Consider the following 13,525-nt stretch of genomic DNA (forward strand, 5'->3'; position numbering starts at 1 on the left):
GGGGGGGGGGGCGCTGAATTGATTAGCTGCTCCTTCGGTATTGGCCAGTTTTTGGGTAACGGGCTGCAGCGCCTGAATGCAGCGCGGTCAGAAGTCACGGAGAGGTTGCAGGGGTCACAGCCAATGAAAGGGTGAGAAGGGGGGGTGTAGGGGGGGAGAGCTGCTTCTCACCCCCTTCCTGAGCCCTGCCAGCATAAATATGAGTCGCACACTGTTGGAAATGTGCAGCTCTCCGTGTTCCCACCTGACGGAGGCATCTCTGAGGCCCGCTGGCAAATTGACCCCCCTGTCTAGACGACATGTTGTTTCTGGGAGACATGACGCGACACGCCTCGTGCTCGGCTTTTTATGCCTCGTGTCCTGCGCCTCGGGGGTGGGGGTGGGGGGCTCTGCAACCACCTGGACTGCATGAAAACTTTAAGCAATACCCAAAATAATGTTTTTAAAGAGAGAAACGGGGAATATTCTGGACACGTTTCTCCGTGCGCGCGGCCGTTCCCGCTGCTTTTTGATGTTTTTACAATGTTTGTCCAGTTGTGTGGCTCACGGTGTCGCTTCATAAAAGTTTGAGACACTGGAGGAGCGTGGGGGGCGGTCAGAGGGGGCTGCCCTCTCCCTCCTCCATTCACACCTCCCAGAAAGGCTGCTGGTGCGCCTCTCCCCCCCTCATTGTGCCGCCGCTCGCCTCGCTCGCTCTTCCTGCAGGGGAACGTCGCTCACTGGGGATCAGAGAATCACGGAAACTCGTTTCATGCATCCAGTTGGCGTGTCTTGTCTGTGATCCGGGGTATAAATTCTGTTTTAAAGCCTTAAACATCAGGAGAACTAAAAAGGAACAGATTTGAAATCGGATTTCTTCTTCTTCCTCCTCCGTAGACCCAAAGGAGGGATGGAATTACTCGGTTTGCGCCTCATTGAAAACAACAACAATGTGTGAAATCCCTCTGCGCCCATTGGAAGACAAACATCCAGTTTGGCACAGCGCAACCTGCCCCAACAAGCCCCTGACAGGATGGACCCACGCGTGCTTCTTGGTGCTCCTGGTGGGCGACTTTCTGGAGTTCTCTTTGTGCGCCAGTGTGGCAGGATCCCGAGTGGAACACGAAGGGTTTTGTCCCAACAAGCTGAACTCAAACCTTTGGGTTGATGCGCAGAGCACCTGCGAGAGGGAGTGCAGCGTGGACGAGGTGAGATCATCTGGTCTAAGACAGCTACAGTATATGCTTTATTGTTTTTTACTTCAAAAAGGAGATCTTTAAGGTTTAATGTAGGCTGTTGTTGCTGCAGCACAGGGTGATTTAAGGTGATGTGGGACAGCTGAACTTTAGTGCAACCGGTTTAAAATGATTAAAGGTACTCATTGCAAAAGTATGAAATCAGACATGAAAAATATGATTCTGAATTATATCAAATGATGCAGAACGATTGAAAGCGTTTGCTCCTCTAGTTTTCCAGATATGTGGAAGGCAATTCGGAAATGCAGGTCCACACTCAAAGTAAACAAAGCTTGTAGGTGGAATAATAAGAGTTAATCTGCTGCTAAACATGAAAGAAAAGAGCAATAAGGAGTCAGACAAGTGTCGAGAAGAAATATGAAGGAGCGCCAACATTTAAACACAAACAGGTTCTGCAGAACTTCTGTTCGACGGTAAGTTTAAGGTTTGACCTGTAACAAATGCTCAAGTTTTGCTTTTAAGGACACACTGATATGAGAACAGTTTTGTGCAGATTTACTGTATAATTTTGACTTTGCTGTTAGTACCTTTAAGTCATCCAAACTTTTATTCTAACCTTTTCATGGGGTGGATGGTAGTTGTCATTCCTAAAGCTGCCTTTGGAATGACAAGGATACAGGCACAGGAGTCTAATTAAACATTAAGAAAAAAATCAGTCATATAAGACTTTAAGCAATAAAACAGTCGTTCAAATGTTAAAATTACAATTGCAGTTTTCCTCCAAGTCCCACTTTATTAAATAAGAGTGGGTCATGTGGGCCATGGCCCGGATATAAGTGGTGATGAGCTACCTCTGAAATCATGAAAAGACTGAAGTCCTCATTAGGACGCTTTCAAAGCCCGTCAGTGACACACCTGGTGGCCTGGCACGGAATGACCACCAGGTGGCGCTTTTTAAAGGCCTGCCGCTAACAGCACTTATTAGAAGTCACCAACATTCAATATTGCAAAGAATGCTGATTATGACCTTTTTGCTTTTTTATATTGATTAGAAGGAATTACATTTGCCATCAAGAGGAACCGTCACTGTAGTACAGGAAAGATATTATTAACAGCTGTCAAAGGAAATGAAAAACATGTCAGAAAATACACATTTGTTAACGCACAGCTTAAAAAGCAGCAGCTTCACTGATTTTATTCACTTAAGACTACATTTTATCCAAGCCTTGAAGCAGCTGTTATATTTGTATCACTCATGGTTGATGTGAGCAAACGCTGCTTCCTCCGAGCTGGGCCTTCAGTTTGATGTGTGTAAATGATGCAGACCCTGTGATATCCAGTCGGACACATCCTGAAGTCTAGATCAAGAGTTTTATCTGTCTGACCGTTGTCACAATGTTTTAAACACCAAATTTTCTTTGGGTCGGAAAAACACAAAAAGATGTAACAGGTCACCCTATGTTTTAACACAAGGCTTCTTGTTTTTTTCGTAAACTTACCCAGAATTTTAAAAACTCGATCTTAACCAGTGCAAACAAAAAGGTTGAAGGTAGTTACTTTAAATCACTGCACTTGAGGCAGGACTAGAACTCGCTGTTCAGAGACTTAAATGTTCCTCCAGGCTCTAAACTTTGGTTAATTCCGTTTTCTTTACGTTTATTAAACTGATTTGTTTTTTTCATTTATGTTCAGGACTGTGCTGATTTTGAGAAATGCTGCACTAACGTGTGCGGGCTCAACAGCTGCGTCGCAGCTCGTTTTTCGGACGGTACCCCCGCTCAGCCAGACGGGACGGGCGGAGGTAATGGAGACGGGGCCCCTGCCTCCACGGCGACCTGCGAGGGCTTCATCTGCAGCCAGCAGGGAGCGACCTGTGACATCTGGGACGGCCAACCTGTCTGCAAGTGCCGGGACCGCTGCGAGAAGGAGCCCAACTTCACCTGCGCGTCGGATGGCCTCACCTACTTCAACCGGTGCTACATGGATGCAGAAGCCTGCATCCGGGGGGTGACTTTAACTGTGATTCCATGCCGCTTCTACCTCGCCGGTCCCCATACAAGTCCGATCCCTCAGGACACGACAGTTAACCCCACCCCGACATCCTCTCAGGAGGACCCCATGCCTCCCACGCTGTACTCCAACCCCCACCATCAATCCATCTACGTTGGAGGCACAGTCAGCTTCCACTGCGATGTCATTGGAGCCCCCAGGCCTGATGTTACGTGGGAGAAACAAAGTGATCGGCGTGAACGACTAGTCATGAAGCCCGACCAGATGTATGGCAACGTGGTTATAACAAACATTGGGCAGCTGGTTGTTTATAACGCCCAGGTGTGGGATACGGGCATATACACATGTATCGCTAGGAACTCTGCAGGAGTTCTTCGTGCCGACTATCCCTTATCTGTCATTCGCCGAGCAGATGATGACTTCTCCGAAGATCCCGAGATGCCCATGGGGCGCCCGTTTTCCCCCGCAGACTGCCTGGCTGAGGTCGACCTGAGAGTCTGCAGCGGAGAACAACACGTCGACTGGTTCTACGACAGCAAGCTGGGCTCCTGCGTGACCTTCAACAACGGCGGCTGTGATGACAGTCGCAACCGCTTTGAGACGTACGAGGAGTGCAAGGCGTCCTGCCAGAGAGAGGGGATGGGGGTCTGCGCCCTGCCGGCGGTTCAGGGTCCCTGCAAAAACTGGGAGGCACGCTGGGCCTGGAATTCCTTGATGAAGCAGTGCCAGGCCTTCGCTTATGGTGGATGCCATGGGAACGATAACAACTTCCACACCAAAAAGGAATGTGAGGCAAACTGTCCGCAAGCCAAACGGCGGCCATGCAGGACGTGTCGGATGAGAGGGAAAATGATGCCCAGCTTGTGCCGCAGTGACTTTGCCATCATCGGCCGGCTGACGGAGCTCGTTGAGGATCTGGACTCTGGCCTAGCTCGCTTTAGCTTGGAAGAAGTCCTGAGGGATGAAAAGATGGGCCTGACTTTCTTCAGTACCAAAAACCTGGAGGTGACCATCCCCAAGATTGACTGGAGCTGTCCCTGTCCTAACATCACCATCGAGGAGAACCCCCTGCTGGTGATGGGAACGGTGCAGGACGGTATGGCCATCATCCAGTCAGACAGCTACGTCAAAGCCATAACTGAACGCAGACTCAAAAAGCTGCGAGATGCTATAAATAAAAAGTCGTGTGAGGCACTGTAAAAGTTTCAGGACAAAGAAGCTGATATTAAACAGCATTTTAATAAAATTCAGAGAGCTCATTTATATATATTCATTCCTACTCAAGTTTAAATACATTCCAGATGTGTTGTGAACTCATTTATAACCACTGCTGAAGTTTTTACTAACTTTAAATACGAGTGTCTTCTGATGCATGTTTCTTGTATTGTGAAAAATAAAATAGGAGCTAGAATAACAGCTGAACAAGTTCATCACGTCGCATGTTTTTTTCTTGAGATACTTTATAACCTGTAGGTTTTTATTATTATACTTATTTACATAGGTGTCTGGAACAAATATTTATGTGTTTTATGTATTGTATAATCTGATTTAACCACTTCTTAAAAGCACTTCTGCTGAGTCACTGTTACAAAAATATTTAAAATAAAAAATAATAAAACAAGCAGCTGTTTGTCTGAGGCTTAATGAAATACAGATGTCTGTAAGGCTTTAGCTCAACTGTACAACACAGAAAAACAATTCAGCTTAAAATAATTAATAATGCGTGTTTAATTACAGAGCTAATGTGATTTTAAAAACATTGAGCTGCATATCTGTGCTTCCAAGTTTAATTTAAGGCGTTTTGATCTTCCTGCTCCAAAAAACCGGTGTTCATGCAAAGAGCTGACATCAGGCTCCGTCACACCAAACTCTCCTTCCTGAACAGGAGGCATTTGTTGTTGGCTGGCATATCCACCTAGAAAAACACAAAATACAAATCAACCACCCACAATGAGATAAAACATGCTTTGGATTGTTGTAGGAACTGAATACTTACTATTTTTTCCAGGAATAAACCATTTTTTTGGGCAAAGGAGTTGAGAAACGAGATATCCTTGAGTCCCCACTCTGGGTTCCTACAACATAAAACTATTGTTTTTTGGTTTGTTGTTGTGCTCTGAAGCAGACCTTTTTTTTTTCACATGACTGTCACCTCCCAGTTATTTTTAAACACGCCAACCCTTCTTTACAACGTCAGGAGTAATAAAACAAAGAGTGGCTTGCCTCTGCCGTAGACTGTAGTCGAAGTCAACATTACTCTGAGGGCTGATCTGACCATTCACTGCATACGGCTGAAAGAGTTGGTCGCACGGAGGTAATTATTACACTTTTATGTTAATGTTTAAATCAGATAACAGCATGAAATGGTTCTCACTTACCCCATATGTCAAAAGAAGACCCTGTGGCTTCAACAGCACCGCAGCCCCTTTGAATAAACCCTTGAAGAAAAACAGTCGCGTGTTTAGGCTGGGATCGAGTCACATGCAGGGAGGGCTGAATAATAAATCCTTTAGTATTACGCATCTTAAGAGCTCTTCCACAGCAGACATTTTGACTTTCAAAGAGTAAGGAAAGCACAGGCGTCTTCATTTAAAAGAAGTCCCGTTCAGTTGAATTTAAACAGAACACCTAGCATGCATGTCTGCAGAAGTGGAATGCAGGCCTCGTTCAAACACTGGTGCTTTCCCTCCTCTTTTACGTCAAAATGTCTGCAGTGAAATAAACCTATTCCCTTTTTTATGTGACTTGAACACCAGGGCAAGGAAATACATGAGCAAGCCGAACCAGAAGGGTTTGTTAGAGAGAAATGATACAATATCTATCAGATAAAATAAACTTAAACAAAACAACACGCTAAAATCAAAACACACCGCAGTTCTGCTGCTACAGCCTCATGTGGTCTGACCTCTTACTTATGAGGAATAATCAAATTATTGATTTATATACAAAAAGAGTATTAGAAATTTGACATTTAGGCTGTTATCAGACTATAAATCATCATTAAACTCAAATTATTTCACGCTAAAGCAACTTATTGCCACTTAAGTGCCTAGAGATTAGTTTAAGTGATGAAGAAAATATTTTTGAAAGAATTGTAAGCCTTCTTTCCATTCCAACATTTTAAAAAACAACCAAAAATCCTATTTATAAAGGTGGGGTCAAGAACTGAAGAGGTGAAAAGCTGTTACTGGAAATAATCTGTTGGAGATTAACTTAATTAAGAAAGTTCAGTATTTACCTTATTAGTTATAAATGAGTTCAAAAGGTCCCTATCATGTTTCAGCATCAGATCATAAAGCATGTCCTAATAAAGTATTCAGATTATAGTTAGGTTAGATGATGCATAAATCTACAGTTTGTCAAATGATTTTATACAAAATAATAAACTGATGTCTTTAGGGGGCCGAGTTTGGTTATGAAAGAAAGGGTTAGTTTCAGGTTAAATCTGAATAATCTATGCATCCCATCGAGGTAAATATTTGAGCGGTCGGTTCTACCTCTGTACAAGCCATAGGAGAAATATGGATCATGTTGATGTTGAGCACCAGGTCCAGGCTCTCGGGCTGAATCCCTCCCCAGTACTGATGGGGCTGAGAAGCATCCAGGTGGATGGCAGGCTTCACATTGTTCAGCTTGTAGTGAGCTCTATACGCTTCTATACTGAGGATGGAAACAAAAGACACCGTGGTGATTTCAGGCTCACTAAAACAAAACGCGCACGACCAGCAGCATACAAGGTTTAATGAAAAAGAAAAGAAAAGAAAGGCTGTTATACACAAGTTAGAAGGTCAGCCTTCTCCATTTGGTTTATAATCAAAAGTGAGCTTCACGACTTGTTTACCTGACGAGAGACTGGCGGTCATACTCAGAGGGTTGCCAGGTTATGTTCCGCAGAGCTTGCGCGAAGTGAACGACGTGCTGTCCGGTACCGGAGGATACCTCCAGAGCCTGCAGGGGTCTCCCGGTGTTCACGCTGTCCCGGAGCACCGCTAGGATGGGCTCCTTGTTCCTTTCTGCCGCGGCGGCGCTCAGCATCGTGCCAAGGCCCGGGTACAGTCGTCGAGTTACACGGAATAATTTCTGGAACCACTCCAGCTAGCTCGGCTAACTCACACCACACTGAGCGCTCGCAACGACAGACACGAATGTTGTGTTTTTTAGTAGGAATGCATCGACTTCCGCGTTGCGTCACGTGTTTGGCCCCAGAGCCAATCAGAACACGGGGCGGGTTCACGTCCTCGTGCTCCATCTTAAAAACAGGAAATGTAAGAAAAATACGAATTTAGACCAGAATAAACTTTACATTTAGTAGTTTTCAGTCAGATTAGGATTTACAGTTATTTTTCGCCTATATATCCAATCCTCAATGATTTGGGAAGACGAAAATTAGACTTTTTAAATGAAAGTTTCACCCAGACATCACCAGCAAATATTAATATGTTGACATAACTAACCTGTTAGTTACAGTACTATTAGGTGAATTTCACACTAACTCAAAATATTCAAAGTCCTTTTTATACTTCTAACATTTAATTTAATTTAATTTAATTTAATTTAATTTAATTTAATTTAATTTAATTTAATTTAATTTAATTTAATTTATAAATAAGTAAAGTCCTTCAACTAAAGGTGTTTTTATGATCCTGAAACAATTGGGGTTTACCCAAGAATGATTTTTAGAGCTGTGGATAAGTTTATTTATTTCAGAATTAAAGATTGAGTATATTCCTGTCTGTGAGGAAAAACTACTAGCCCTAGTCTCAGAACAAACAAGGTGAACACGTGTTTAAGATTTGTTTTCCTCAGAATCTGACTGGGTTGCTTTAAAATACTGAAAAATACTTTTTCAAGCACACTAACTTATGTATTGCTGAAGAAAATTTAATTGATGTCTTAATTTGCTTTGTTAGAAACTTGTAAACATTATTTTTTTGTAATATGCTGGATACATTTGTTTGTCTTATGTTACATATATAATAAATATTAAAAACAAATGAAATATAAAAATACTTTTTATATTAATACTTTGTTTATTATGGGAAAATACTATTCAGGTTTATATTCTATCTCATAAGATACACACATTTTCTCACAAACAAACATACAGTATAATCCAAGAGTTGCACAGAGGAATGTAATAATTTATAGGGTTTAATGTGAATAAAATAAAATCTAAATAAAGAAAAAAACATTTTGGCAAACACAAACAACATAAATATGATTGTCAAATTGGCAAAGAAAAGATAAATAGGCAAAGTATTCACTGACATTTACCAAAATAAATAATTATGGAGAAAAAGAAAAGAGAATATCAATCCTTCATTCAGATGTATAAACCATTATTGTTTTTTTAAGCAAGAGAAAACCAGGATGGACACAGACAACTTTAACTGACTGGATCTGCTGCTGAGGAAATTAATACCCCGAAGAACTAAAATATTCAACCAGAATTACATAAAATCAAATCTAAAAGAATCTAAACATCTCTTCATTAAACATATTTATAAAAATAACTTTACAATCAGAAAGCAGGGAACAGTGTGAATACATACAGTATGATAAATAAGGTGTGCTAGCACTGATGTGATGAAAACTTGCTGTGGAAAAAAACTATTTTATCTAAATGACTGAACATACATGAGGGCTGCTTCTATGTGATTGTCAGCAGCTGGCTCCTTCCTTCAAACCCATCTGCACGCTCTGCATTTTGACTTCGCTCATTTCCAGAGCTAAGCACTGTTTGTGATGTCTTCTCAGCAAATCCTTGGCTCTCAAGGGGAGAGCTGTGCACCAGCGATGGATTCGGAGAGAGAAACGTCTGACCAATGTCCAGGACGTCTAGGCTAGCTGTTGTAGTGACCTCAGAATCGCTGAAGATTGTGTTTGAGAAAACAGAGTTAAACGTGAACGAAGAGCCAAGAAGTGACTCCTGCACAGGAGATTTCTGGTGCTTTGTGAGAACAACTGCAGGATCTCTTGGAGGTTTAGCGGGAGGAATGAGGTCAGGCTCACTGTTCTTCGAGGCTGAGTCTAATTCTTGACTCTGATTCGGTGTTTCCTCCTGTGCACCGTTCTCCTCTGAAACCTGAACAGGCTCAGCCTTAAACGTCACCCGGCAGTCACTGCTGACACTGGAGCGTCGAGATGAGCCCTCTGCTGTGGAAATGACACTGCTGGAACGGGGGAGACTTTTAGGGGATCTGAACTCATTCAGTCGTCCTTCTTTCACCAGAGGGGTGGAGAAGCAGTTGAGGCAGCCAGACATGGAGGATGATTTACCCTGAACATACAGCACTGTGATTGGTGAATAAGCAGAGGCTCGAGTGCTTTCATTTCTTAGGGTTATCCCATTGAGCTCATAGTTAATTTTGCCTGAGCCTCCTGAGTCTGATGACCGACGCGCCACCTTGCTCTTTGACCCCTTTCGGATGGTTTTAGTACCTCTTGTGAGCCAGAAGTCTTGAGACGCCACAGGATCTTTCTCTTTTTGTACAGGCTGGGTATCTGAGATCTGGCTGTTGGGAACTGGCCCAGTAGAGGTTTTCTCTTTGTGCTGCTGCAGCTTTATATGACGTTGGGGGGTGGAGGCATCATTGGGTGGCTGGTAGAGGGAGGAGGAGTTGCACGATGGGGGCTGTTGGACAGGACTGCTGCCGTTTGACCACGGCTCATTTTCCAAACTCAAGCTGAACTCATTGCTGCTCTCACTTTGGGCACGACTATGAATTCCATTCAGCCCTGGAAAGAAATTAATGTCATTTTAAAAAACTATAACACAACATGTAGAGAAGTAAATTATATATATTGTACAACTTCATATCCAAAACAGTTGTGAAATTGTGTAAAATGTAACTAAGGAATATAAGGGATGTAAAATAGAGTGCAATAAACTGCAAATCTCATGAACCCATATTTTATTCACAATGAAACAATAAACATATCTAATGTTGAAACTGAAAAAAATGTACAGTCCTATGGAAGAAAAATCAGGTAATTTTGATTTTTATGGCAGCAACACATCTCAAAAAAGTGGTAACAGGATCAAATTTACTACTGCGAAGCGTCTCCTCTTCTTTGACTAAAGTCTGTAAACGTCCAGGACCTGAGAAGAGCAGCTGCTGGAGGTGTTGGAGGGGACTGTTATCCTATTCTTGTCTGAAGGATTGTATCTGTCCAGCAGTTCTGGTTCTTCTTTGGATAGGAGTATATGTTGTATATCATTGCATGCTGTTTTTATTTACATTTTACACAACACCCCATCTTTCTCATAGCTGGAGTTGAAAATGATCTCTTAGTTGTATCATTTTCATAATGGCCAACAGGGAGCAGCAGAGTCAAGTCTTCCTGAACCAGTTGTTGGCCTCTGAGACCAGCCAAGAGATTAATTTAAAAAAAAATAAGGTCATGATTGCAATTTGAAGGGTTTACCCTAATTCCTGAGCTGGCTACACATCTGCATGCTGACTGAATCCTCTAAATATCCAGAAGATTTTACCGTGATTCTGCAGCTCGTCGCTGTCCTCACATCCAGATGGCACAGTGCTGCCATTCGAATTTTTGTCTGCAAGGTATAAAATGAGAAACCACTGAGTGGTAGATAGAAAGTGATTGACAGTCTCACCTTTTACCAAGAAAAGCATGCAAGGGTTGTTATTGTTTCTACATGGTGTTCTACTTTAGCATTAATAAGGATGAAATGAAACAGAAGAGTAGATTTTGGATGCCTCTACCTGTCACCCACAGCACAGAAATATCTGGAACAGTGTCAGTTATGGAGCTGTTGAAACATCCGGATGGCAGAGTGGTGGGATGGTGACGAATGGACAAAATGGAGGTAGTAAAGGATGAAGTCAGTGGGTCTTCCTCCACGTCAGCCTCTGACTCATCCTGCTTTGCCTCAAATGAGGCCGAGGGGCAGGATAAGCTGCTCAGAGCTACATTGATGAATGAAGGAACGGAAGAAGTGGATGTGGGGAAAAGGATAGACAGGTGAAATGGTCAAGAAGATTATGAGGAATCTAGTTTTTATTTTATTTTGGGCAGCACAGACTTATAAATTCCCCAGAATGCAGTGGGCTTCTGGCAGGGCAAAGCTCATGCAGCATCAGTGTTTTCCTGCAATGCAGTATTTTTATTCTCAGCTGTTCTAATAATACATTAGAGATTTGCTCTAAAACAGCAGGAACATAAAACGCTTAAAGCTGGAATATTAGAGGAATTAACTCATCCTGACTGAGAGAAGTCTGATGAAATGAAGTTGGCTTTGATGGACTCACTAGGACTGCTGACAACAATGAACGTTAAGCCGGTGTTTTGCAAGCATTACAGAGTGATATAGTAGCATAAAGCAGTAAAACAAAACAAAAGGCTACAGTCAAGATGGGAGCAGACACAGGGATCAGAGTCTTACACATGGAACGGCGGAAGAGGAACTTGACGTGGTCTCTGTTCTTTAGTCTGGTTCTCAAACGGGGAAACCTTTTCAGGAGGGCTTTTTGACAAAGTGTGACCACATGGGGCACAGACATATGATGATAGGAGGGAAGGAAAAGACAAGAGGGAATGGGGAATCCAAGGGTGAAGGAAGGAGAAAATAAATATATACAGACAAGAGAGAGACACAGGAGACACACCGGATGAGTCTTTGGACATGATATGCAATATTTGCTTGATATAAAAAAGTGAAATAAGTTATCAGTTAAGAAAATCTAATGTAGGAATTATTATCACCCAAAGCTTAAAGGTGAAGGTGGACAATAATGTTTTTGCTTGTGTGTTCTGTCCAGTTCATTATCTCATGAACCACTGGACAGAATTTAATGAAACTTGAAAAAATCTGGATGTACATCTAAAACTGATTAACTTTTGGAGTTAACCTGGTTCAAGATGGCCACCACAGCCAACTGACCTTCAAAAACACTAAAAATGGCTATAACTCAATCAAATTTCCAGATATTGAGCTAAATGTGGTGTGGTAGTAGCTGAGAGTCACATACTATAAGCGCACTGTGCAAGATCTTTGCTTAAAACCTGTGAATTAATCGTTTGAGTCAACTCTGTTTGTTATCAGGATATCTCATGAAACACTCAACAGATTTTAATGAAACTTTCAGAAAGTAAACACTGGAGGTACATCTACAGCTGATTAACTTCTAGAGTCAATCCAGTTCAAGATGGTCACCACAGCCAATGAAAATTAGCCAGCACAAAAATGGTTATAACTCAGTCGGTTTTACAGATATTGAGAAAAACTTTGATGTGGTTGTAGTTCTGAGTCATTTCGAACACATACTCTGAGTGTGACATCTTGAGTCTTAAATCATTCAAATTGCAACCCTTTAGTCTAAAACCCTGGCATGAAAGGCAGCAGCAATATGCATTCCTTCAAGCAATGCTGGCCTTTAATTAACTAATTGTTTTTCTCTATAGTCAGTGCAGTCACACACATTTAAAAACCAGCATTTTTCATTATAAAATGCATTAAAATTTTCTTTAAAAACACTGTGTAAAGTTTGTTAACAATAGGCACAATTTAAAAAACAAGCAAAGCTACAAACACTTCTCACAATGATTTGCTTTAAGCCAAGTTTATTTGAGATACGTTTTTCCTCGAATTCAGCAGTCGACAAACTAGATTTGCTGAATTTGTTTCAGAAGAATGCAACTTCGGTTGAAGATGAAACTGCAGCTGACTCCCTGATGGGGCCAGATACGAACAAACTCCCAAATCATCTGCTCAGTCGTGCGACAGACGATCTGATGAGCTGGAGAAGGTCATACTCACTGCTGTTACGCTGCTGTGAGATGGCTTCACCTGCCGAGTTGGAGGCTGAGCATCCGGAGCCATCTGAGCTGACGAAGGAGCTGTTGTCCTGAGAGGAGAACTGGGGCTCAGCAACGGTTTCAGGTCCATGCTCACGGCTGCTGGATTTGATTAGTTTCTTTAATTTCAGAGCTATCCAGCTTCCACGTCTGTGAGCAAATATAGGAAGAACGAAAAACGATTTAAATACTAGAAGCAATCAGAGAGCACAAACCTACAAATGATCTGGATTAACATCAACATTTAATCAATTTTTTCTTGTAACAAACCTTAAGATTTCCTGAAAATTTAATCAAAATCTGTTCATTAGTTTTTAGGTAATCTTGTTAAGAGACAAACATACAAACTAATTAGTGGCCAGCTTTGCAATTAAAAATCAGAAAATCCAACATTCAGATTTGAAATAGAAATATTGCTAAGATTTGAAAATGCTAGGGCTAGGGTTAGGGTCTCCTCACGGTTGACGTGGTTAGGGCGTTTTAACTCAGTGCTAGGGTTAGGGTCTCCTCAGGGTTGA

The 13,525-nt window shown here is 42.1% G+C and overlaps 3 protein-coding genes across 5 annotated transcripts in view; 1 reads left to right on the forward strand and 2 right to left on the reverse strand.

Moving 5' to 3' along the window:
• The first annotated feature begins 161 nt into the window (after positions 1-161).
• wfikkn1 (WAP, follistatin/kazal, immunoglobulin, kunitz and netrin domain containing 1) lies at positions 162-4,992 on the forward strand. The gene is made up of 2 exons (XM_017416857.3): positions 162-1,187; positions 2,868-4,992. Exons 1-2 carry the CDS (start codon positions 930-932, stop codon positions 4,383-4,385), a joined length of 1,776 nt encoding a protein of 591 aa, XP_017272346.1. The 5' UTR covers positions 162-929; the 3' UTR covers positions 4,386-4,992.
• mettl26 (methyltransferase like 26) lies at positions 4,890-7,373 on the reverse strand. The gene is made up of 6 exons (XM_017416858.3): positions 7,027-7,373; positions 6,683-6,845; positions 5,564-5,623; positions 5,409-5,476; positions 5,182-5,260; positions 4,890-5,100 (listed from the first exon to the last, which is right to left on the reverse strand). Exons 1-6 carry the CDS (start codon positions 7,218-7,220, stop codon positions 5,044-5,046), a joined length of 621 nt encoding a protein of 206 aa, XP_017272347.1. The 5' UTR covers positions 7,221-7,373; the 3' UTR covers positions 4,890-5,043.
• Positions 7,374-8,240: 867 nt separating this feature from the next.
• Positions 8,241-13,525, reverse strand: part of ccdc88aa (coiled-coil domain containing 88Aa) — a 22,455-nt gene continuing 17,170 nt past the window's right edge. For 2 of the 3 annotated variants that reach the window (XM_017416824.3, XM_017416823.3), the window contains exons 25-29: positions 12,970-13,157; positions 11,596-11,676; positions 10,916-11,119; positions 10,681-10,746; positions 8,241-9,923 (exon numbers count right to left, since the gene is read on the reverse strand). In XM_017416824.3, coding sequence (XP_017272313.1) covers positions 8,836-9,923; positions 10,681-10,746; positions 10,916-11,119; positions 11,596-11,676; positions 12,970-13,157 — 1,627 coding nt within the window. In that variant the 3' untranslated portion in view covers positions 8,241-8,835. The remainder of the gene's footprint in view (positions 9,924-10,680; positions 10,747-10,915; positions 11,120-11,595; positions 11,677-12,969; positions 13,158-13,525) is intronic. The other variant, XM_017416827.3, reaches the window with a different exon arrangement.

Source organism: Kryptolebias marmoratus, linkage group LG3 (assembly GCF_001649575.2).
Source record: "Kryptolebias marmoratus isolate JLee-2015 linkage group LG3, ASM164957v2, whole genome shotgun sequence".
NCBI lineage: Eukaryota > Metazoa > Chordata > Actinopteri > Cyprinodontiformes > Rivulidae > Kryptolebias > Kryptolebias marmoratus.

Bases quoted from the DNA above. Each gene is read 5' to 3' on its own strand.
- wfikkn1 (XM_017416857.3), top strand. From the start codon at position 930: ATGTGTGAAATCCCTCTGCGCCCATTGGAAGACAAACATCCAGTTTGG. The intron at 1,188-2,867 runs GTGAGATCATCT...ATTTATGTTCAG, and splicing joins GGGAGTGCAGCGTGGACGAG to GACTGTGCTGATTTTGAGAA.
- mettl26 (XM_017416858.3), bottom strand. From the start codon at position 7,220: ATGCTGAGCGCCGCCGCGGCAGAAAGGAACAAGGAGCCCATCCTAGCG. The intron at 5,261-5,408 runs GCAAGCCACTCT...TTTATGTTGTAG, and splicing joins GACTACAGTCTACGGCAGAG to GAACCCAGAGTGGGGACTCA. The intron at 5,101-5,181 runs GTAAGTATTCAG...GTGTTTTTCTAG, and splicing joins GTTTATTCCTGGAAAAAATA to GTGGATATGCCAGCCAACAA.